We start from the raw sequence: 22,289 nt of genomic DNA on the forward strand, positions 1-22,289 counted from the left end.
GTCTCAGAGGCAAAAATGAATGGTTGTTTTGGCCATTAATAATAAATAGCTGTTTGTTCTGCTGCAAAACCTAACTGATACACTGTCTAAATGTTCATTTGAATCCATGGGAGCTGATAACAACTCTGCCTTCCAGTTCAAAATGACCAGGCCAGGGCATGGACACAGAACCCAGCTGGAACAAACAGAATCCTTCCCTAGGACTCTGTCTCCTGTCTAGGCACATAGCTGAAGTGCCTTTCCCTGGATCTTTGCCTTCTCTCTGAAGACCCTCCCTGCTGCCTTTGTAGTTAGGTGTAGCTAACTGAAATTGTAGGTCAATCACAGTCATGAGATTGAACTCTAGCCAATAAATGTGGGCCTGGCCCATAAACTTACTCTCTGTGGGATACTCCTTTGGTTTTCCTCATCTGCCAGCTGAATGCAGAAAATTTTAAGGAGAGCAGAGCTACCAGACGAGAAGGACCTGGGTTAGTGAATGACCACATAGACAGCGTCCAACCAGGGGCACCCACATTGGGCTGTGACATGGGCATTGTCTTGAGCCACTGATAGTTTGGTGTTTATTACAGCAGCATGGCCTGGCTCACATATCAGAGAGGGGCAGTAAGAGGGGCAGAGTGATGCTCAAAAGGAAGCGAGTATGGTTCCCTGAAGAAGGGAGGGGTGACGGGCAGGCAGGATGTTAAATGTTCACTCCAGAAGGAAGTTGTGAGCCACCTCGAGTGTCAGGCTACAAAACCAAACCACAGAGAGTCTGGGGAGCTGCCAAAGATGGGGCCTGCTGTCTCCGTGATGTTACCAGCAGCACTCTGGCTGGGCTGGTCTGTCTTGCTTCTCAGGGAAGACACTAGCTCCAGGGAAGACTACTAGGTGCCGGGTGGTGAGGGGAAGACACCGGGCCCTGGGTGACAAAGGGAAGACGCCAGGTCCTGGATAATAAGCAGTAGTAATAGGAAGAGAGGGTTCCCAAGACCACAGAGCTGAGACCCTGTTTCTGTTTGACATATATTTCCGTTGTTAACTGACATCCTTTTAGTTAAAAGCTAGAAAGCTTCTTTTGTTCTCATGACAAGGTTGACATAAGACTTAACTTTTGATATAAGCAAAGTCATAAAAAGAAAAAGGGAAATCATGCAGCCTGGAGGGGAGGGAAAAAGTCAAAGGCAAAGACTGAGCCTAGTAACAGAGATCCACTGAGAGCAGGGGAAGAGTTCAGAAGGCAGGTCAGGCCTTAGATCCAGCCGGGGCCACAATGGCACCTGCAATCTTTGTGCCTCAGGTCAGATTCTTGACTGGGGCAGGGGTAACATGATTGGTCACTGGCCAGCTAGTCCTTCGTGACACGTGTCCCTCCTGCTCTAATGGGCTGAGGTCAAGGGGGGTTTGCTCATGTGGGTCAAACATGTCTGCCCTTCTGCAGCAGCAGATGGCAGTTTCCAGGGAAGGAGGATAAGGGTGCACAGGCATTCCCAAAAGTCTAGAGTGGCATTCCAGGAGGAGGGGCAGACACTGGCAAAGATATGGGTGTGAGAACAGGGTAGTGTGTTATGGTGGCCAAAGACAGCGTGTTCAGGGCTGGGGAAGGTGGCAGATGGGTCCGGTCTTGGGATCTGCAGACCATGGGTACTTCTGCTTTAGGCAGGAACTGGTCTCTCCAGCTAATCTAGAGGTATAGAACTTGGTGGTTAAGCTCCAGAGTCTCACGGGGCTGGGCTGCATTTCAGTCCTGCCACTTAAACCAGCATTTGGCCCTGGGTCAGAGGTCAGGGACTGGGGACCATTGAGGCAGATGCAGCTCACACCTGGACTTTAATTAGGCCATAGGTGTCTGTACACATTTTTGTTTGCTTATTTGCAACTTTTTTTTAAAACCTGCATTTCTAGATTCTCTTGGAAAATCAGAAGGTCTAGCAACAGCTGGGTCTGCATTCTCACCTGGCAATAAACACCCAGAGAAGCAGATGCCCCTTGGTCACAATCAGTGCTCTCTAGTTGTCACACTCTCTGCTTCTCTCAGCTACCTGCCCATACTTGTGCCCTTGCATCATTAGCACTCAGCAGCAGCTTTTGGTTCTGTTTTGTTGGGCAGAGAAATACTTTTCTTTGCAGCCAGGTGAAGTTGATTTATTCACTAAAGGTACTGCTATCCAGAAACAATCTGTAAGAGTGAGAGAAGCAGAGTAAGGAGGGGGAAGAGATGAACAATGAGAGGGGCTTGGGGAAAGGCTGCTCTTGGCTGGATCATGGAGCAAAGACTTTGGAGCATAAGCCAGATCCTTAAGGCAAGAGGGCAGGCACTTTGTACTCTAGATTAGCCATTTTTTGTGGGCCACATCCAGAGGGTGGAACTTCCCAGGTGAGACAGCTCTGGTCACCTCAGGGCAATTCTCCAGAGAAAGGGGGCTGTGGGCTGTAAGCTGTGAAGAGCCAACACTCACGGCAGCCAGGGGAGGGGTGCATTGACCCGCAGAAGGGATTTGGGCAGGGTGCCACAGCGTCTACTACAGCCACCCCTTGCACTGCTCAGATCCATCCAGTCACTTCTCACATTAAGTTTATTTCATCTGCCTATTGTTGGCAATGGGGGTCATTGATTTAGGATGTATAGGACAACCTGAAGGATAGCACCCCATATCCTTCACACTGATGAGGTATTGCCTCCCAGTTGGTACCTCAGCTGTGTCTTTAAGAGGCAACTCTATCCCCTATAGACTGGCAGATTCTAGATGTTGCGAAATGTCTAAGGACCAGTGGATTTCACAGTCGTGTGCCCACTGCGATGCAGCACTCGTGGTAACTCAGCTCTCTTAGTCTGCAGTGATGTCAATTGAGGGCCTATGTCAGTGAATCAGACTCTTGGTGAGCCATAGTGCCAATGGCCTAAGGCTCCATTGGAAGGAGAAGTGAATTCATACCTAGAATATGCATCCATCCTGTCTGGGCAAATCACTGCCCTTCCCATGAGGGAAGGGGTCCTACATAATCAACTTGTCACCAAGTGGCTAGTTGGTTTCATCCTGGAATGTTATTGTATCAGGGGCTCAGCTTGGGTCTCTGTTGATGACAGGTTGGGCATTCAGCAGTGACAGTAGCTAGATCAGCCTTGGGGAGAGGAAGCCAAGGCTGTTAGGGTTATATATAACTTCGTCATTGTTACCATGGCACTCTGTTCATGAGCCCATATGGTGCAAGGACTGGTTGGAGGATGACGAGTGAGGACAGAGACTGGCTGACGTCCACTGGCCGAGTCATCCTGCCCACTCGGTTGTTTGGTGTTGCTTCTGCAATGGATGCTCTTTGGTGTGTATTGAAATGTGATACGTTATCTTCGTACTTTTTGCCACTCTCAGAGATCCACAGGCCTCTTTCCCAGTCCTTTTTGTCTCTGATAGTCCAGACTTGTTTTTCCCAGGCCCCTGACCAATAAAGAGCTAAGCCATTCACCACTGCCCGTGAATACGAGTATATCCTTATTTCAGGTCTCTTCTCTTGCCGTGAGATGACCAGGTGCTTTGGCAAAATCTCTGCCTATTGGAGGGATTTTCTCTCACCAACATCTTTCAGGGCCACCCTTGGATGGCACTGTAGTGCAGGCTCAGTCCATTTTTGGCTTACCCCCACAGGCCAAGTCAACCCATCTGTGACCCAAACTCAAGAATTTCCCTTCTCTGTCAGCTGGTCATAATAAACATTTTTTGTGAGAGGCATTGGTGTGACTGTTCTCATCCCAAGTCTTGGTGTCTCCTTCCCTACCAGGGGCCTGATTTGGATATAGGAGACCTCCCTTGATGGAGAATTCAGCCTTTACTCAAGTTCTGCTGCTTTTCCAATGAGTCCTCTGCCTGATTGTCACTCCATCTGCCCTCTGGCTGGAGAAGGTAAGCGCTTTCCAATGCTTCCTGCCAAGAGGTTTCCTCTGATGCTCACACTCTAAATTGCCAATTAAGATATTTGTAACTGTAATTTCCTTTCTTCAATGCATTGGTGACATTTAGTAATAGCCACATTTAGCAAGCCCATAGTCTTAATAGTTATTCTTTGCCCATATCTCTCAGATGCCAGATACATTGCTGTGGCAGTGTAGCTCCTTCACCTGTGTCCCATCCCAGTTCACCACAGGTGCACACTGCTACCCAATTCCTGCCACTAGTGGTGGGTCCTCATTGTCATCTGGTCAGTGGTACCTCTCCAGCATCCTATCCTCAGAGCCTGCCTCCCAGACCCATTCCCAGCACCCACTGTCTTCGATCTGGATAGGAGCAGAGCATAGGACAGGCATGCAGATTCCATGATTTATTGAGGGAGTGATCTTGGGAGAAGCCTATGAGGGAGGCAGGCAGAACAAGGAAGGGGAGAGAGTGGAGTTAGCATGTGGCCTCAGGTAAAGTCTAGCCCTGACCTGACCCACAGGGAGGATTTGAGAGCACTGATCATGCCCCAGCCAAGAGGCCTTTTATTCCTTGTGGCAGTCAATTTTGGCTGTGGGCTGCCTGGCAGGGGTGCATGTGTGGGGATAGGGGGCAGGTAACCTGTCAGGCATGGAGGTTTCTGTGTGCTGAGGGAAATTCTCTGATAAAGGGGCACGTTCTGGGCTGTTGGCAGCCAACACCCGTAGGAGCGGCAGGATGGGTGGGCCAGTCGGTGAAGAAGATCCTGATGAAGCACCACAAGTACCTAGTTACCATAGGAACCTGTGGAGAAGACAAGGAAGGCACAACCAGAGGGATGCCAGGAAAACTAAACAGATGAAAGAGGAAGTTGTCATGGATTCAAGTGTCTTCATCTCTTTTCTGTTGCTCTAACAGAATACTCGAGACTGAGTAATTTATAAAGAAAAGCAGTTTATTTAGCTCATGCTTCTGGAGGCTGGGAAGTTCAAGATTGGGTGGCTGCATCTAGTGAGGGCCTCATGATGCATTGTAGTATGGCAGAAGGCATCATGTGGCGAGGAGGGCAAGCACGTGCCAAGTTGGCTTTTATAACAGACCTACTCCCATGATAACCCATGGATCTACCAACTCATTAATCCATCAATCCATTCATGAAGGCAGAGCCCTTATGACCCAAGGGCCTGCCTCTTAGTACTGTTACATCGGGGATTAAGTTTCACCATGAGTTGTGGGGGGGACAAGCATTCAAACCATAGCACCAAGAGAAGAGAGCTTCAAGGAAGAAATGGCAACTGTCAAGTGCAGCTGTGAGGTCCAGTCTCAGAAAGCAGCGTGGATCAGCAACGAAGAGGCCATTGGTGAGCTTGCAGGAGAAGTGTCAGAGAACTGGTGGGGCATGAACCAGGCATATGAAGGGTGACAGAGAAAGAGAGTGGGCACTGGCAGTTTTGTGGCTGAGAAGCCTGCGTGGGAAGGAGCAGAGACTGGCCATCAAGGGGTGGAGCCCAGACCAAGCTGAACCTTGCGATGCCAGAGCCTGGGCCACTAAACCCGGGGAGGCGGGAGGCAGAGGTATGGGGAGGGTTAGCGGGCTGATAGAATGAGACTCCTTGGAGAAGAGAAGGGGGTGATGGTGTCAGGGGCTGGGGGAGGGGTAGCCCCAACTGGGGAAGGGACACCACATCCTCTGGGCCTGGGTGGAAAAAGATATGGCCAGGGTGGATGGAGATAGGTCTGTGGGTAGCAGCAGGGACAGTGGGGAGCTGGGTGAGGGTAGGGTAGCCTGCTTAGAGCGAGGTGGGCATGCTTAGCAGGAGGCTGGAGCAGAGAAGAAGGGAAATGGGGGGCCATTAAACATTGAGTGCCCTTAGCACTCAGGGAGGCTGGAGACCCCAATGTATCCTGGCATCAACCTGTGCGGCTGAATGACTTTCCCCAATAGCATCCCATGGCCTTACATGAAGACAGTCAGTGGATTCAGGGTGGAGACTTTTTGCAGTGGGCTAGAGGAAGAAGAGACGTAAGATGATCCACAGTGTGTGGCCCCACATGCTGGGAGGCTGAACTCTGAACTGTCCCAAGCCAGGGCCCCCGTTGGGCTTTTTAGGTGGATGTTTCTGGTCCCGGGGTTAGGCTCACAGAAGGAAGTCACCCATCTGGGGAGGAGTTAGCTGAGATGGGGCCGGCCAGTCTCCATACAGCCTTGTGGGGCAGCCACAGGCCTGTATCCCAGGTTCAGAGTCTCCAGCTGAAATGCCAGGAAGGTTTGCTTATTATCATGAAGTTGGGGGAGCACACTGCCCTTCCTCCCTCTCCCTGCTCCCCTGCCCACTTCCTGCCTTTAAGTCAATGGCATTCAAACTTTTTGTTTTCAACCACAACCCACAAATAAGAATTAACATCATGACTCAGCAGACACACACACACACACACACACACACACACACACACACACACACACGTTTCTTGATACAATGCTACCCTTTACTTTGTAGGGCACACTCCTGATATTTTCTACTGTATTGTCATTTGTTTTATTAAAGTGCTGGTCCAGCCCCACCACACTGCTCTAAGGCACAGGGAAGGGGGCATGTCTCCTTCGAGAAGTTCTCCCTCAAGCTAACTAACCACCCTCCTCTCGGAGGGGTGTCTGTTCAGAGAAAGAGTCAGCCTGTCCTGGCAATGCTGGCAGAAGGCAGTGCTTGCAGCTGAGCAGTGGCCGGTGGGTGTTCCATTATTTAATGTAAATCTTTTCTCCTCCTCACCTTCCACCTCCCTCCAAAAGGAGAAACTCCAGCCACCTCGGAGAGGCCCCAGGAGCAGGGGGCTTCTAGGCACCCAGCCCCCTACAGGCAGCACCCTGCAGCCTCCCCCACACCGCTGGCTCCTGCACACACACGCCCCTCACTCTCCTGACACCCGGATACATCTGAGTGGAGATCTCTGGGGTGCCGGCCCGGCCCTTCTTCCCTCTGTGGACAGTCCCTGTGGAGGAAAGGCCATGACAGCCATGTTTGCTTTCCCCCTAAGGTCAGGCTGCGTGGAGGGAGGGCAGGGACTGGCCGCGGGGCTGTGTCAGATGCATGTTCCTAAAACTTCAATCGGAGACACATCAAGTGCTGTCAGTTTGTGTTGGTGCCGAGGCTGGAAGGATGGTTAGAACCATGGCCTGGGCAGGGGCCATCGTGAGACAGTACCCCATGTAAAGCATGCTCACGGAGGAGGGAAAACCCAAGCTTCCCTAGGAGGGGAGGGGCAGGTGTACCGAGAGGTGGAGGCCAGGGATGCTGAGATGCCAGCAGGGAGCATGGGTGCAGTGAATGCTCACTCTCCATTGAAGCCACACTCCTGTGTGCTCTGAACAGCACCCTCTGTGGCTTAATATGAATAGGTTCCTGCTACTTAAACCCAGCATAATCTACAAGGGACCATCAAAGATGGGACACTGTTGCACACTCTGAGTCACATGCCACAGGGGCCCCTAGCACCCTGCAGCCACCTGGCCCTATTCAGCCACCCCAACTCCCCCAACCATCCAGCCACACACTGCACTTGCCCCACCAGGGACTGGTTCCAGGGACCCCCAAGGACAGGGGTTCTTCCAATTCAACACCCAAACCACCTGCCTTTCTTTTTTGTGTGTGCAGAGGGTAACAGGGTGGGGGGTGTGGTTTAAAACAAAAGCAAAAACACCCAAACCACTCCTTAACATCCACAAAATAGCTAATTCGCCAAACCTTCGTTTTTGTCAATTTATTTAGAAAAAAATTAACATGGGCAAATGAGATACCTCAGTGTTACAACAGAGTATAGAAATGTCTAGCAATAGTCAAATAATTTGATCTTTAAATACAAAATAACCACATGAACACCTAATATACAGGTTTCATCTGAATACATATTTATTAGATAAATATTAGAGGTTGTCACATCATCTAACTACATACAGCTTTGCAAGACTAGAAATCACAATTAGTTTTTTGACCAGTTTAAAGTATGAAATGATTGCATTGTACATACGATGTACAAAGACGATGATGGTTTCTGTGGGAGTTACTTCAGGCTGCACTGGTGGGTGTGTTTATGTGTGTACGTGTGAATCACCTGTGATCATGATATCAAAAATTATACAAAGTATGAATTTGGTTACAATTTTCTTCTGAAATCCCCGTTTCTTTTCATTATTTCCATAGCACCCTAAAAATACACAGGTGGCAGGACTAGTACACTGAAGCTAAATAGTACATGTAGGTAAAATAAAAACAGAACAAAAACCCCTTTCCACTCAGGGTCAGAGTATATTACATGAGCGAGAGAGACAGACGTGGAGAACTCACAAATGCTATAACCAACAGGATCTAGTTTTTCCACGTGATGGAGTTCCAAGCTTTTTTTTTTGTTTTGTTTTGTTTCGCAAAATAAAAACAATACACATTCCAAGAGAAATGAATGCATCTGTTGACACGTCTCTATTTCTCATTTACATATGTACACACGTCCCTTGAGTCGCTGCTGTTGACATGGCCCTGTGTGGACGGGTCAGGCCCGAGGCCCGTCGGGAGCAGACCTGTAGCTCTCTGGGGGGTCAGGGCTTCCATTAGGGAGAAAGTATTAGCAGTTTCTTAAAAAATAAAATGGCTACAGGGAACATGATACATGGATAAAGCTTCAAACCAAGAAGATGGGGGTGATTGCCTGTACTTGGCCCTTCCCGCCTGCCTGCTGGCTCCCTGTCCATCTTGCGGAGTGGCGGCAGAAACATGCCTGTGGGCCGGGTGGATGCTTGGTATGGAAAAGTGGCTTGCAGAGGCCTCGTTTTTGCTGAGGTTACTTATGGCTCCAAGTAGTCGTCCGAAAGGATCAGGGAAGGATCTCTCCAGAGTTCAGGACCATCTCTGTTTTTGGGTGTTGTCTACCTGCACCTGTCACAACCTGGGGCTTGCTCCCGCCCCGGATGCCTCTGCACCTCCCTCACACCCTGGCCTGGCTCCCAGAGCACTCCGGAAGAGCTTGTCTCCAGACTGCAGGCTGTAGGCACCACGCACGGTTCAGAGCCAGCCGGAAGGGAAGCTCTGGGCCGAGCTTGCTGGTGGAGGCTTGCTGGAGAGGGGACCCAGGAAACCCGCCTCAGGTGCTGAGCCCAGAGATGGTTGCAGGAGGTGCCCGGGGCCTGGGCTGCAGGGAGCATCTCGACTCTCTGCACTGGAAAGCCGTGGATCCACCTGTGAGCAGAGTGTGGACACACCCTGATAAGAACCAGAATGAATCCCAGGCCTTTCTGGGGCAAAGTGTCAACGCAAGAAGCAAGAACTCCTAAGGAAGGCATCTGTAAGTCTGTCTGGAGCTTAATTCCCAGATGGTCTGACACAGGGCGTGGCCACTTGCCAGGCCACAGACACTGGGCAAGGGTGGCCACATGCTACCTGGCATTGGCTTGTCCCTGCCAGCTGACTGAGGGATGGCTCTAAGCAGCGGGCTGCCCGGTCTTCCAACTCCCAGCACAGCCGTCCATTCTGTTCACCCCTTCAACTGTACAAATAGCCCTGGTTGCTTTTTTTGTTTTTGTTTAAAAAAAAAGAAGACTCGGTCTTTGTCACTGAGTCTAGGTATTTTAAAAACACCAGCAAAGGCTATAACCAGGTCATGAAAATGTTGAATATTATCAAAGACGATACTAAAATATTCACAAAGATATTTACAAAAGCGATTCTTAAAATAATTGATTTGCATACTGAACAACACGCTATTTGAAAAAACCTTGACAACGGGACAAAGGAAGAAAAGGGGCCGGGGCAATGGCAGCTTTCCTACAGAAAACCTTGTGCCGTCTGGGACAGTGACTGGAAGTCAACAGCTGGGGCCACCTTTCCGGTAAAACTCACGGAGGAGTGCTGGGGACCACCCACAGCGGACGGGAGAGCAGGAAAGGGCCCCAGGCAGCAGCCGGGAAGGGCGCAAAGAATTTACAGATGGGACCCCAGTGACGGGACAACCTGGCACCACCCTAGGCCATGTGGCTCACGGGGCACAGACCAGCCTGAAACAAAGTGAACACAGAACAGGCTCCCCAGGAGGCCCTGGAGAGTGGTAAGCCAGATGGAGCAAAGCGGTGGAGGGAAGGCCAGAGGCTGCTTTTGCGTGAGTGAGCAGGAGTGTGGGGTGAGATTGTGATGGTGGAGGAGTGCAGGCAGGGTAGGCTGGCAGCCAAGGGCAGTGTCTGGGGCAGGCCCAGAAACACGCCCCCCTCCCCCCCATGCCTGCAGGTACATACTGGTGCACATGGCCATGGCCTGGGCTGCAGCCGGGGGCAGCTTGGAGCACAGGGACAGAGGGAGGGGCTGGACAGACACCATTGCCCTGGGCTCTGGTTTCTGCACCTCCCCGGCCTTTCCACGCACTGCCCTTGCCATCTGATTGGACAAAGAGAACTAGGACACAGAGGGAAGTGGGTGTCCCACGGAAGTCTTGGAGAGGTGGCAGGAGAGGGACTAGCAGAAAAACAGAACAGACGGAGAGAAATGGTTTGCTTGCTGTCCAAGAGCAACGTTCCTTTTCTCCAGGTGACTTCATAGCTTTAAATTGTTGCTGTTTAAAAAGAGAGTGGCTTGGAGCAAAGTTAGAAGTTGCCGCTCCTGTTTGATTCTGATAGGTTATATGCCCGTGCCCCCCAACCAAGGGCACAATCACTTCGGTTGGGTGTACACCTGCTCTCTCTGTTCCCCAAGCCTGGGCCCTGTCTGAGCTTGGAGGTGGAGCCTCAGGGACATCCTGGCTCAGAAGATGTCCTGGCCCTCTTTCCCACCAGTCCCCAAGCAGGAATGGCAGACCCCGTCTCAAACACAGAATCTTGTCCTTTTTCTCTGCTTTCTGAGAGTGTGTTTACGGGGTATCTTGGCTTATAGGTCAGGGGTCAAACCGATGACCCCTGGCCCCCGAGAGACGTTGTCTTTCCCAGAGGTTTGTGCTTTTCTGTGGTGGGTGGTGGGTGGGCTGGTCTCACTGCCACCAACTGCCAGTGCTCCTCCAAGGCTCGGGGCCCATGCTGGGGCCCGGGGGCCTTCTCAGGCTCCACAGTCACTGGAGGGAGGCTCTGGACCAGGAAGCAGGGAGGCAGGGTTACAGTCTAGAAGATGGAAGAACCTTGGGGACACTGGAAGGTCATCTGGAATCGGCACACGCGGAGGGACCGGGAAGCCGCATCGGCGGGCGCCCTCTTACCGGGCTGGTTCCTCTCGGGAGGGTGGTCTTCAGGCCTGCGCTGGGCATGGGCCCAAGCCAAGGGTGTGCAGGTGGGACGTGGGCTCCAGACCCACACAGCCTTCCTGGCGCACCCTCCCTACCCCTCTGTTCTGAGAGGGCTGCAGCGGGGGAGGGCTCCCCGCCCCACAGCCCGTGGCTCTGGTGCGGGGCGGTCTGAGGGCACAGGCTCCCAGGTGGAAAAGTGTGTTGGGTAGGTGGGGTAGGACGCAGAGTGTGGAGGGATGGCCCCGACCGGGTGGCCCTCAGTTGTTCTCAAATAGAGACAGGAGGTCATCGTTACTATTGCTCGGCAGGTCGGGGGGGTCCAGATAAGACAGGAGCTCGTCAGGATTTGTGAGTTCGGGAAGGAGCTGGAAAAGAAGGAGTAAGGAAGTTCAGATGAGGTGTGCCTGAGAGGCAGGCCCCGGGTGAGGAATGCAGGGGCGCCCTGGCCCGTCCCCCTCCACCTGCCTCTCAGGACCCTAGCCAAAAAAAGGGGAAGAGAACAGCCTTGGGCCTGGGCCTGCCAGGTATCCCCACACACACCCCGGCCACTGCACCGAGTGTGGGGCACCCCCATGCTCATTTCAAGCCTCAGGATTGGGACCCGCAGCCCACCAGCTGAGGCCTGAGCAGGGCTGACCCTTTTCAGGCATGGACTTCAGCCCTAACCTGGGAAGGCCCCATGGCAGGTCACTTGGGCCTCCCAGCTGAAATCACATGCTTCACGTGTAAGCACAAGGAGGTGGGCTGGTGGGAAGGCGGGAAGGTGAGTGGTTCCCGCACCACCCCCACCCCCCCAACATCCCTCTTCTCAAGGGCTTGCCACTCCTTGGTGAGCCTGTGGCTGGCTGGCAGCCATCCTTCCCTGTGGCCCCGGAGGGGTTGCAGACTGTCTCTACCCTCTACTGAGATATCCTTGGAGTCTGTCACATAGGGAGCCTCATGCATCTAAAAGCAGCCCCACTGGCCTGGTTTGAGGGGGAACACTGGGCAAGGACCTGAGATGGCTGCACAGTGAGTGAGTCCTAGCTAGCACAGAGCTCCTCTGATGCTGCGGGGCAGAGGCTGACAGAGCAGGGCTGGGGCTGAAGAACAGGAGGGGCCGAGGACAAGCCTCCTCCCGGAGTCTGGCACCAGCTCTGTGTAGGCATGGGCGGGGCCGGTGCTCAGTCCCATCCCACCAGCCCCATCCAACAGCCCAGCCCCATCATCCAGGGTGACCCCCACCATCTTCCAGACCTCAGGGTAGGAGCCCTGGCACCTCTGCTGCCCGTGCTGGCCTGCTGCCCCTGGCTGTGACCCAAGGCTGCCCCCTCTGCCCCCACCTTCTGTCACCCACATGGGGGCCTCTCGGAGTGAGCGATGGAGCAAGCGGAAGCAGGGCATGGACAACACGCGGACAAGAAAACTGGAGACAGACACACACCAGCGAGGCAGACAGACGGCCTCTCCCTCCAGCCCTCCCTGCCCGGGCCAGAGAGGCAGACACAGAAACCGCAAGCTCACCATCGGGGGAGGGCAGGGACCCTCCTGTGCTGCGCAAGGGACCCCGCAGGGCTTGGGTCAGAAGGTGGGTCAGGGCTGGGGTTCAGGGCTATGGCCAAAGGGACTGGGGGGGACAGGAGCCAGCAGGCTGGGGACCCTCAGTGGTGACACTTCCCCATCGTGGGGCTTCCTGGTCTGGAGCCAGGTCTGGGTGAAGCCCTCCCACCGCCCACCCACCTCCTCCCCTCGGGGCCTCGAGCCCTCACACCCACCCCTTCTCTCGGGCAGGTCCCGGCGCCAGGCCTAGCCCCAGGCCAAGGCGAGTGGCGACCCCAACTTACATCCAGCGAAGGCTCCGGCATGTCGGACGCTCCCTGCGCTCCGGCCTGACCCTCTAAGGCTGAGGAGGGGTTAAAGGTCAGGTCGCTGTGTGGATGGCTGCTGGGAGCGGCCTGTGGCGGCTGCCGGGGAGGCTGGGAAGGAGGAGGAGGAGGAGCCCCACTGTGATGTAATGGAGGCCCTGACTGGCTGCTGGGGTGTGGTACGTGCAAACCTTGTTGTATGGAGGGGTGGGGCTGGTCAGAGCTGCCAGCGTGTGGCATCTGTGGAGGAGGAGAGAGCGGGAGAGAAGAGAGGTGAGGTGAGGAGGCACGGCGATGATGCCTGGAGAAAATGAAACCCAACACAACCAGGGAAGTCACAACCCCCGAAACGTGGCCACCCGGTACGAGGCTGAACGTTGTTTCTGGGCAGAGAAACAAAGAAAAATTTCTCCCCCAAAACCGCCCATCAGGGAGGCTGCAGGGGGATGGCGGGGACCTCTCGGGCCACGTGGAGCCCCAGGAGGTGGGGAGGGCTTCGACACAAGCACAGACACGGGGAGCTGGGCCTGGGCTCCCCCAGGCCCCTCCACCTCCCCGCCCAGACAACGAACAACAGCGAGGGCAGGATGGAGAAGCAGAATGGGCATGTTCCGGGGAGCGGGAGGCAGGAGGGCGGCTGCCGCAGCGTGGTGCAGATCCCAAGCTGGGCGGCAGAGAGCAGACACAGACAGACAGCATTGGGCGGGCGTGCGGCTCAGGACTGGGTCTGCACCTCCCAAGTGGGCCCTGGGCAGGGGTGATGCTGGGCACGAAGGCGCCTTCTGCCAGCCCGAAGTGTGGAGCAGCTGGGGCCTTGGCACAAGCCCTGCAGCGCGGGTGGAATTTGGCTGTCAGAGGAGCAGGGCTGGGTGGGCACCTGGCCAGCCAGGGGCATCTTCACACCCTGCCAGACCCTTTTCCTAGACATCCCACTTGGTTGGCACCAGCCCTCAAAAACACAGGGTTGTGAGGGAGGCAGGCACCTCCGGGACTCCAAGGACAAGGAGACTGAGTGACGGTTCACCAATGGTGGGTGTCTTGCTGAGGGTGAGGCTGGCAGTGCCTCTCTAACAGATAACTAGAGGACTCGCACCCTCCTGTGGGCACGTGCACTGAAAACTGGGCTGTCTGTGGGTGGGTGGGTGAGATGTGAACATTCCTCTGCTAGCCTGTTTGCTGTCCCAAGCAGATCCTCCTTCAAAGTGAAAGGCCGGGGAATCCTCGCAGACCAAGCCCTGATCCCACTGCAAGCATCCCTGACAGCCCCCAGCCCCACTTTCGCTCTGCCAGTGAGAGGGGCTCACGGATGCTCCAGGTGCTCCACTGGAACAGCAGCCTGGCACATGCTTCCTTGGTCTTTTCATCCCCTCACCCTGCCCCATCCTGAGGCAGCCACACAGAACACACTGACATGTTCTTCCTGTGTGCATTTAGAATTTGCAGCCACACCATCCTCGGTCTTTGCCCATCCCCAACTTCCTTCCTCTTCCTATTTCTCCTAAAACTGCTTCCCAGGCCTTGCTATGGGTCGGTATCTGCCCACGGTCCAGGTGGCCCCTTCTCAGGGTGTAGGGCCCCAACCCCATGTGGCCTTAGGGAGCACAGTGCCCTTCCAGTCCAAGCCCCAAGAATGAGATGACCTCGCAACCGTGGTGCTAGAGACTTTGGGAGACCCGTTTATGAGACACATACAAGAGGCTGGAGGAATGGGCCACTACCCATGGTCAGTGAGAGGTCAGCTTAGGGCTCCCACTCCTGTAGATGCCCTCAGTGCCCACCCTGGGAGAGCAGGGAGGGGCTCCACACTCCAGCTGTGCAGCCCAGCTCAAGACAGACAGTCCCTGGATCTTCAGAGGCAGCTGTGCCCCTCAGCTTCATATCTGGCTGGAATGTCTCCGGCATGGAGGGGCAGGTGCTGTTGGAGCACTGCTGACACACCTGTCAACCTGCCACCAAGTATGGGCAGTCTGTGGGGGCAGCAGCATCTGGATGGAGCGCTCTGGCCAGTCTCTGCGGGCATGGCAGTGCCTCCCAGCCTTGGGCTCAGCTGGGGGTGTGGCTGCCTCCACCTGGGCAAGTGTGGTAGAAGTTTACCTGTGACTGCCCTGCCCCACCGGCCTGGCACATCCGCACTTCCAGGTCTGCTTGCCCTCTAGTGAGAGCTCAGAAATGGAGGACAGGACCATCTAGGGAGCATCTTAAGGGGCTCTGAGGTCAACTCACAGGCTCAGATCAAGCCACACAGAATGCAGGCAGCGGGGCTCACAGAAGGCAGGAGAAAGCTTGATTGTCAAGGGGAAATAGATGGCATTAGCACTCCATATTCCAGTGTTAGGAACTGTGAGGGCGCAGGATGTGTGTGTGTCGGGGGGTGTGATTTTGGTGTCTTCTGGGTGTGGGATGCCCTCAGGGCCCAGGAAGGGGCATCAGGAAAGAAGCCCCCAGAAATCACAAGCCCCATGGGGCAGAGAGTAACTTTGAAAAACTTGGCCAAAGCTCCACAAAGCATCTATTTCCGACTTGGACTCCTGGGGTCCTGAGGGAAAGTTGCTGCTACCTCACCTAGAGTCCTGAGGCAATTCCATGTCAGGTGTGTGGAAGGCAGTATCATCCAGAGGCTCCTTCCTGTGCAGGCCACCCAAGCCCACTGCCAGACACTGGCAGGACCCCGGGCCCTCTCCCTGGCTGGTGTGGCCCAGGACCCCCAGCCACGTGCTCAGTGATGGCCCCTCCTCCCCGAGATGAGAGCCCAGAATGACTGAGACCTCAGACACACCACTTCAGCCTCCGGAGGCTTCAGTTTCTCCAAACTCCAACTGTTCTTCCTGCACCCATGCACTGCCAGGAGTTTTACTCCATTAGCCCAAGGCCTGTCTGTCTTGCTTACACCTATCACATGGCCTGTGCAGAGCACAGCTCAAAAAACGCTTGTTAAAATGTGTGGAACCACGTGGCACTCACTGGATGAGGACTCCAGGGGACAGGAGGGCCTCCTGCCACTGCCACTAGGGCCACAGGAAGGGAGGGCCTGTGGACAACACAGGACACCTTACCCCACCAGGGATGTCCTCAGCCACACAGGGCATATGTCGATAAGTGTGAAACAGAATGAGAAGTGAATGCTCTTCAGATAATCAGACTTCCTAGCATTTCTTTTGCTGGAGGTGGTAATACCCTGAATTCAGATCCTTGGAGAATAAGTGCCTGGGTTTGGGACAAAAGTCGAGGTGGCCGGAACTGTGTTAGGTGAGTGTAAGATTGTGCAAGTGGGAGAGGGAGAGGGCTGATGGCGTGTGCTGGGTAGTGGCGAGTGCATGCACGTGTGTGTGTGTGCATGGGGTGGTGAGGGTTTGGGGAAGAGCCTGAAGCTTCCCCCATCTCCAGAGAATCCGAAATCCTAGGTAAAACAGCCAAGTCTAAGGACACTGACAGGGCACCACCTAGCCTCAGTTAGACCCCTCCTATGCCATTCTGAGCCGACACACCCAATTCTTCATCCTCTGCCTTGCCTGGGAGGGAACAGGGTATCCAGATCCCAAGGCATCAACCCCAAAGGCTGGGGAATGGAATGGGGTGAGGAGGAGGTACTCACAGTTTCCTGCATGGGGTGGCTGAGGGGTTTCTCGAGGGCGGCCATGTTGTTGGGCATGTCCGGGGGGTGGGAGAGCTGGGGGGGCCCGTGCATGAAGTCATTCATGGATGTCCCTCCAGGGTTCCCGTGGGGGAAGTCAAAGTTGCCATGGCCTTGGTAGTTGTTGCCTAGGAAGGGATGAGATGGGGAGGGGAGGGGGTCACCCAGAGGGATAGTGGCCACCCCCAGGGAACAGAGAGTGTGTAAAAATACAAGCCAAGTCCTTTCCCTCTTGCGAGGCTGTAGTAGGTCACAGCAGCCTGAGGCTTTTGGGCTGTAGGACAGAGCAGCCACTCAGCCCTGTCCCATGGTCTGTGGTATCCTAGGGGATGTGCTGCCCCTACTGCTATGGAGGAGGGGGCAGAGTGGGACAAAGGGGGCAGGCCAGGCTCCTGTGGGGAGTGGGGTACACGGCCTGAGCCTATAGCAGACCTGCTGAGCTACTCCCCAATGTGGGCACTTTTCATACCCAGCAAGACCCAGGCCCAGAGTGGGTGCATGTTCTGCCAAGCCCACAAAGAAAGCTGCAGCAGACTCAGGATGACACCCGCAGAAGCCAGCTGTTCCGCCTCCCTGGTCACTGTGCCCTCCACCATGTGGCGATGACAAGGGTCAGAGGATCAGCAGACTGGGAGGCTTGGCCCTTGGCACACTGTGGGAGTTCGGCTAGGTGGCCTAACCTCACTGGGCCTCTCATGGGGACCTAAGATCAGGGATCCCAGGGGGAGCTGCCACCCAGTGGGGGGTACTTTCCAGGAATCAGTGGCAGTAGGAGTAAAACTTGGTCTGGGCAGCCGGGAGCGTAAGGGCCAGTGGGTGACCTTGGTGGCCAAAGGCTGAGGATCTAGGAACCTGGACTCTGTCCCTAGGAGGGCAGGAAAGTTGCAGGGGAAATGTAGATATCACAGAAAAAATACAGGAGGGCAAGGGGTAAGGCCAAGAACTCGGGTGGGTGTGTGCTGCCAGCAGCCCCAGAGGAGATTGGCTGGGAAGAGGCAGCAGTCGTATCTCCCACCAGGGCAGGCTCTGAAGCCCCTGGGCTAGGCCCATGTACCCTCAAGTCTAGCAAACTGGGAATTGTTTTTTGGGGGATGTGTTACTTCTCTCTCTTCAACCACACCCCGGACCCCTGCCACCATCAGCACAGAAATTCTGTGCCTCTGCAGGGACTTGGGGCTGCCCTCCTTCTCCCTTCCTCCCTGCCTGGCATCACCCACCTTGGCTGCTGTAGTCGTTGGAGTTGGTGCCCCCTGGGGGAGGCGGGAGGGGATAGGGGGACGGGCCGGGGCCCAGGGCTGCGATCATCTCCATGACATTGGGCATGATCATCTGGCTGGGACTCATGGTCTTGAACCGCTTGGAGGGGATGCCGTCAGGGTCGTCCTTGATGTGTAAGTCCGACTTGATGGGCACCGGCCGCCAGCTGCACGTGGGATCGATGGTGACCTCTTCAAACTCGGAGCTGAGGGAGGAAGGGTGGCAGAGCTGAGGCTCCGGGGTGCCTGGCTTTGGGCATAAAAGCACCTCCAGCTCCGACAGACACCAAGGTGACCTTGTTGAGGCCCCTGCTCCCACTCTCACCGCACTGTGGACGAGGCGGAAGCTTGGCAGGGATTTCTCTATATATCTTTGACATATGGGGAGACTGAGGCTAGAAAAGCAAGTGGCTGGGCACAGGGCAGCTGGCCTCAAGGGCTCCCTCGTGGGGAGCAGCAGGTGGAGGGTCAGGGCGGGGCACTGTCAGCCTCCTGCTGTGGCTGGCTTTCATGCTTTCTGGGAAGTTCATTTGTCCCCAGATCCAGAGGCCCCCGAGGGTAAGGGACAGAGAGGTGGGGGATGTGGGTCATGGTCTGCTGGCCTGGGAGGGGAGGGCTGTGTCAGGGCTATCCACCTGCTCACCTTGCTCTAATCCAGGCCTCATCCCCTCCCACCCCCTGCCCCTCGCTGGGGCCCCACTTACTGTTGGATGGCATTCAGGATTCCCCACATGTACTGATCCACCTCCAGGCCCTCCAGCAGAGCGGTTTTACTGGAAAAGGAGATGGGGAGCTTGGCCTCTGCTCCAGGACCCAAGGAGGTAGGGGCACAGCCCATTCACCTCAGTGTCAGTGGGGTCCCACCCCTGCTGCTGGTTACTACTGGAGGCACAAGAGAGGGGGACTCTGACCGCGTGATACCAAGGGACCACCTGGAGCCCCCATAACCTGAGCCCCTCTGCCATGTTTGGGTTCTGGTTTGCATTTAGGGCAGGTGGAGGTGGGAGGTAGCTGGCCCCTCCCCTCTGTGGTTGGGGGATGGGGGAAGCCCCCACTGGGGTGGGCATCACTCACTTGCACACAGGACACCTCCAGGTCCCTCTCTCGCAATTCAGCTGCAGGTATGACTCCAGATCAAAGCACTGCAGACAGACAGACAGACACAGGTGAGATCAGGACTGTCAGAAACTGCCTAGATGTGCCTCAGGGACCCTTGGAATAACTTCCCCACCAGAGAGAAAGATAGGCTGTGGGAGAAACCCCGGGCTGGGGCTGGGTGGAGTGAAAGCAATGCTACCTTTCTGCCACGCAGAGTCCTTATGCCTCCACCCCAGCATCCCTCACACCACCTCCCATGCCCCAAATGACCCTGTGCCTACATCCTCTGAGAAGCCTTCCTGGTTCCCACCCCAGCTGACTCACTGTTTTTTGCCCTGTAATAGCCCCTTTCAACGAGGCCAGGGGTAGCCCCTTCAGCCCAGCCCAGGCACCGAAGACAAGTCTGATCAAGTTCATCCATCTGTATCAGACAGATAAAGTGACCAGACCATCCTCTTGCCCACAGCATTCTTTGGGAGGGAGGAGGGGAAGCTCCTGTCCCACTGCACCCTCAGGACCAGCTGCAGGTGACAGCCCTGGGCCCCTTCTGCATGCCCACCACACCCAGGTTCCAGAAGACGGCTCCTTCTTCCAGGCCGGGCTGCCCATGTTTACTCATTGCTCTGTCACTGCCTGCTCAGACTGGGGCTGTCGCTCACACCAGGGCTACTTCCTGAACACTGGCTTGATGCAAGGCCCTGGACGGAGGCATGAACTGGACAGTGGTGTCCCTGCTCTTGGGCCCCCAATCAGCCCTGACATGTGTGTGGGACTTCCAGCTGGCATCTGCCATCTGCCAGGGCAGGGGCTGTCCGAACCCATTTCTGTAGCCCCTTTGGCCTTAAGCACACAGAAAAGATGCTCAAAGATAAATGATGGCTGAAATTAATGAGTGACGCCAGCTGCTGATCTCCATGACGTCCTTCAGGACAGTGTTAGGACAGGCCCTGTTGCCCCTCTGCCTATCCCTCACCATCCCAGCCAGAGTCTAGGTGGCCTGCCAGAGCTGTGCTTTCTGGGGCCGCTCACCTGCACATGCTTGCAATCGTGTCCTCGAGCAGGCAGCTGGATGCGCCGGAATGTGATGGGGCACTTCAGAGACACCTTGATGGCCGTCTGCTCCACCCCATCCTCCCCGTTGAGGGTCGTGTTGCCCGAGGAGGCAGCCACGCTGCTGAAATTCCGCTTGACTGCGGGGCAGGAGGCACAGACAGGTGAGGATGGCAAGACAGTCCTGCAGAGGTAGGGGGTCTGCACGTGCTCCCCACTTCCTCGTGCAGCTGGGGCATGTCCTGGTTCTCCTCCCAGCCCACACCAAACGCTGAGAGGGCAGTGTGTGGCACTGTGTGGCAGTCATAGGGCCGGGTGCCTGGGCTGCTGTCTCCATGTGGGACACGTGTGGTGTGTGTGTGCCAGACGAGGTGGCTGTGGCAGTTCCCCTGTCTCTGCAGAGCAGGCCCTGCCTTCGCGAGGAAGGGGCATGTCTGCAAAGCTCATGGAAAGTCATTATGGCACTTCTCTGATTTACTGGGTCAGTGAAAAGCCCCCTCAGGCACTCCTGCACTTCACTCTGCACATGTGGAAATGGAAACGGACAGCTGCCTGCTGGAATCCCAGGACTCAGGGCAGCAATGTGAAGAGTGGCCCTGTACCTCTTGCACACGGCCCCTGAGTCCACACCCGGAGTCTCCTTCAAAGGGGACTCCAAGCCAAGTCCCTCCATCCCAATTTTTTTTTTTTTTTTTTTTGTGGCAGTGTCTGGCTGTGTTGCCCAGGCTGGAGTGTGGTGGCTTGATCATGGCTCACTGCAGCCTCGACCTCCCCAGCTCAAACAAATTCTCCCACCTCAGCCTTCTGAGCAGCTGGGACCACAGGCACAAGCCACCACACCTGGCTAATTTTTCATTTTTCTGTAGAGACAGGCTCTCACTATGTGGCCAGGCTAGTCTTGAATTCCTGGACTCCCGCCTCGGCCTCCCAAAGTGCTAGAATTACAGGCATGAGCCACTGTGCCCAGTCCTCTCCTGAGTTTAAGCATAAGCTGGCCAGGTGTGGTGGCTCACGCCTGTAATTCCAGCACTTTGGGAGGCCGAGGTGGGCAGATTGTGAGGTCAGGAGATAGAGACCATCCTGGCTAACAGGGTGAAACCCTGTTTCTACTAAAATACAAAAAAATTAGCTGGGAGTGGCTGGGTGCGGTGGCTCGCGCCTGTAATCCCAGCACTTTGGGAGTCCGAGGTGGGCGGATCACGACATCAGATTGAGACCATCCTGGCTAACACGGTGAAACCCCGTCTCTACTAAAACACAAAAAATTAGCCAGGTGCAGTGGCGGGCGCCTGTAGTCCCAGCTACTCGGGAGGCTGAGGCAGGAGAATGGCGTGAACCTAGGAGGCGGAGCTTGCAGTGAACGGAGATAGCGCCACTGCACTCCAGCCTGGACGACAGAGCAAGACTCCGTCTCAAAAAAAAAAAACAAAAAAAACTTAGCTGGGCGTGGTGGCATGCACCTACAGTCCCAACTCCTTGGGAGGCTGAGGCAGGAGAATGGCATGAACCTGGGAGGCGGAGCTTGCAGTGAGCCGAGATCATGCCACTGCACTCCAGCCTGGGTAACAGAGCGACATTCTCTCTCTCTCTCTCTCAAAAAAAAAAAAAGCATGAGCTGTTGAAGTAGGGAGGCCAATCTGGAATCCACCCTCCATGCCTTCTGCCTGATGAAGATCCCCTCTTCTCTAAATCCTCCCATCTTTTAAAGGCCTGGCCCAGGTCATCACCTCCTCCAGGAAGCCTGCTTCCTGACATTTTGTTTTAATCTGCCTCACGTCCTGTGCTGCTATTGCAGGTATGCCTGTTCTGGCTCCCAAGCTGGACTGCCAGCTCTTCCACACACGGCAGGTCCCAGAACTCCCACCAGCTCTTATGGGACCTAGCTTCTCTGACCATGACAACAGCCCCAGGAGGAGGGCATGAGCCTCAGGATAGGGCGTGCTCAGGGACACTCCAGGCCAGGTGGTGACATGCACGGAGGCAAAGGTCAGTTCCAGGTGAATGGTGACTGCTTCTCAGTCCCAGACTCAGGCGGGGATGGAGTCTGGCCCTCACCCCCGTCCCCACCCTGACTCACTTTTCGTGATACAGTGCTCTGCGGGCAGGAGGCGCTTCTTGAGGAGTCCTTGCAGCACAGAGCGGACGGAGGGCCGGTGTACCAGCTGCAGCACGAAGAGGTGGGACTGCGGGGAGAGAGCAGACACTCAGTTCCCGTGCACTGTCCCCACACCCCGCCCTGCCTGCAGCCTCAGCAGCCCTAGACTGCTCCCAA

General features: G+C 55.3%; 1 protein-coding gene across 11 annotated transcripts in view; it reads right to left on the reverse strand.

The window, feature by feature from the left end:
- Positions 1-7,771: 7,771 nt before the first annotated feature.
- The window catches only part of ZMIZ1 (zinc finger MIZ-type containing 1), a 247,456-nt gene continuing 232,938 nt past the window's right edge, over positions 7,772-22,289 (reverse strand). For 8 of the 11 annotated variants that reach the window (XM_004049640.5, XM_063709969.1, XM_019034968.4 and 5 more), the window contains 8 exons: positions 22,095-22,200; positions 19,997-20,157; positions 18,944-19,011; positions 18,574-18,642; positions 17,831-18,075; positions 16,575-16,741; positions 12,962-13,222; positions 7,772-11,503 (listed from right to left, as the gene is read on the reverse strand). In XM_004049640.5, the coding sequence (XP_004049688.1) occupies positions 11,396-11,503; positions 12,962-13,222; positions 16,575-16,741; positions 17,831-18,075; positions 18,574-18,642; positions 18,944-19,011; positions 19,997-20,157; positions 22,095-22,200 (1,185 nt within the window). In that variant the 3' untranslated portion in view covers positions 7,772-11,395. The remainder of the gene's footprint in view (positions 11,504-12,961; positions 13,223-16,574; positions 16,742-17,830; positions 18,076-18,573; positions 18,643-18,943; positions 19,012-19,996; positions 20,158-22,094; positions 22,201-22,289) is intronic. The other 3 variants (XM_019034969.4, XM_055353364.2, XM_063709970.1) reach the window with 1 other exon arrangement.

The sequence above is a fragment of the Gorilla gorilla genome, chromosome 8 (assembly GCF_029281585.2).
Source record: "Gorilla gorilla gorilla isolate KB3781 chromosome 8, NHGRI_mGorGor1-v2.1_pri, whole genome shotgun sequence".
Lineage (NCBI taxonomy): Eukaryota > Metazoa > Chordata > Mammalia > Primates > Hominidae > Gorilla > Gorilla gorilla.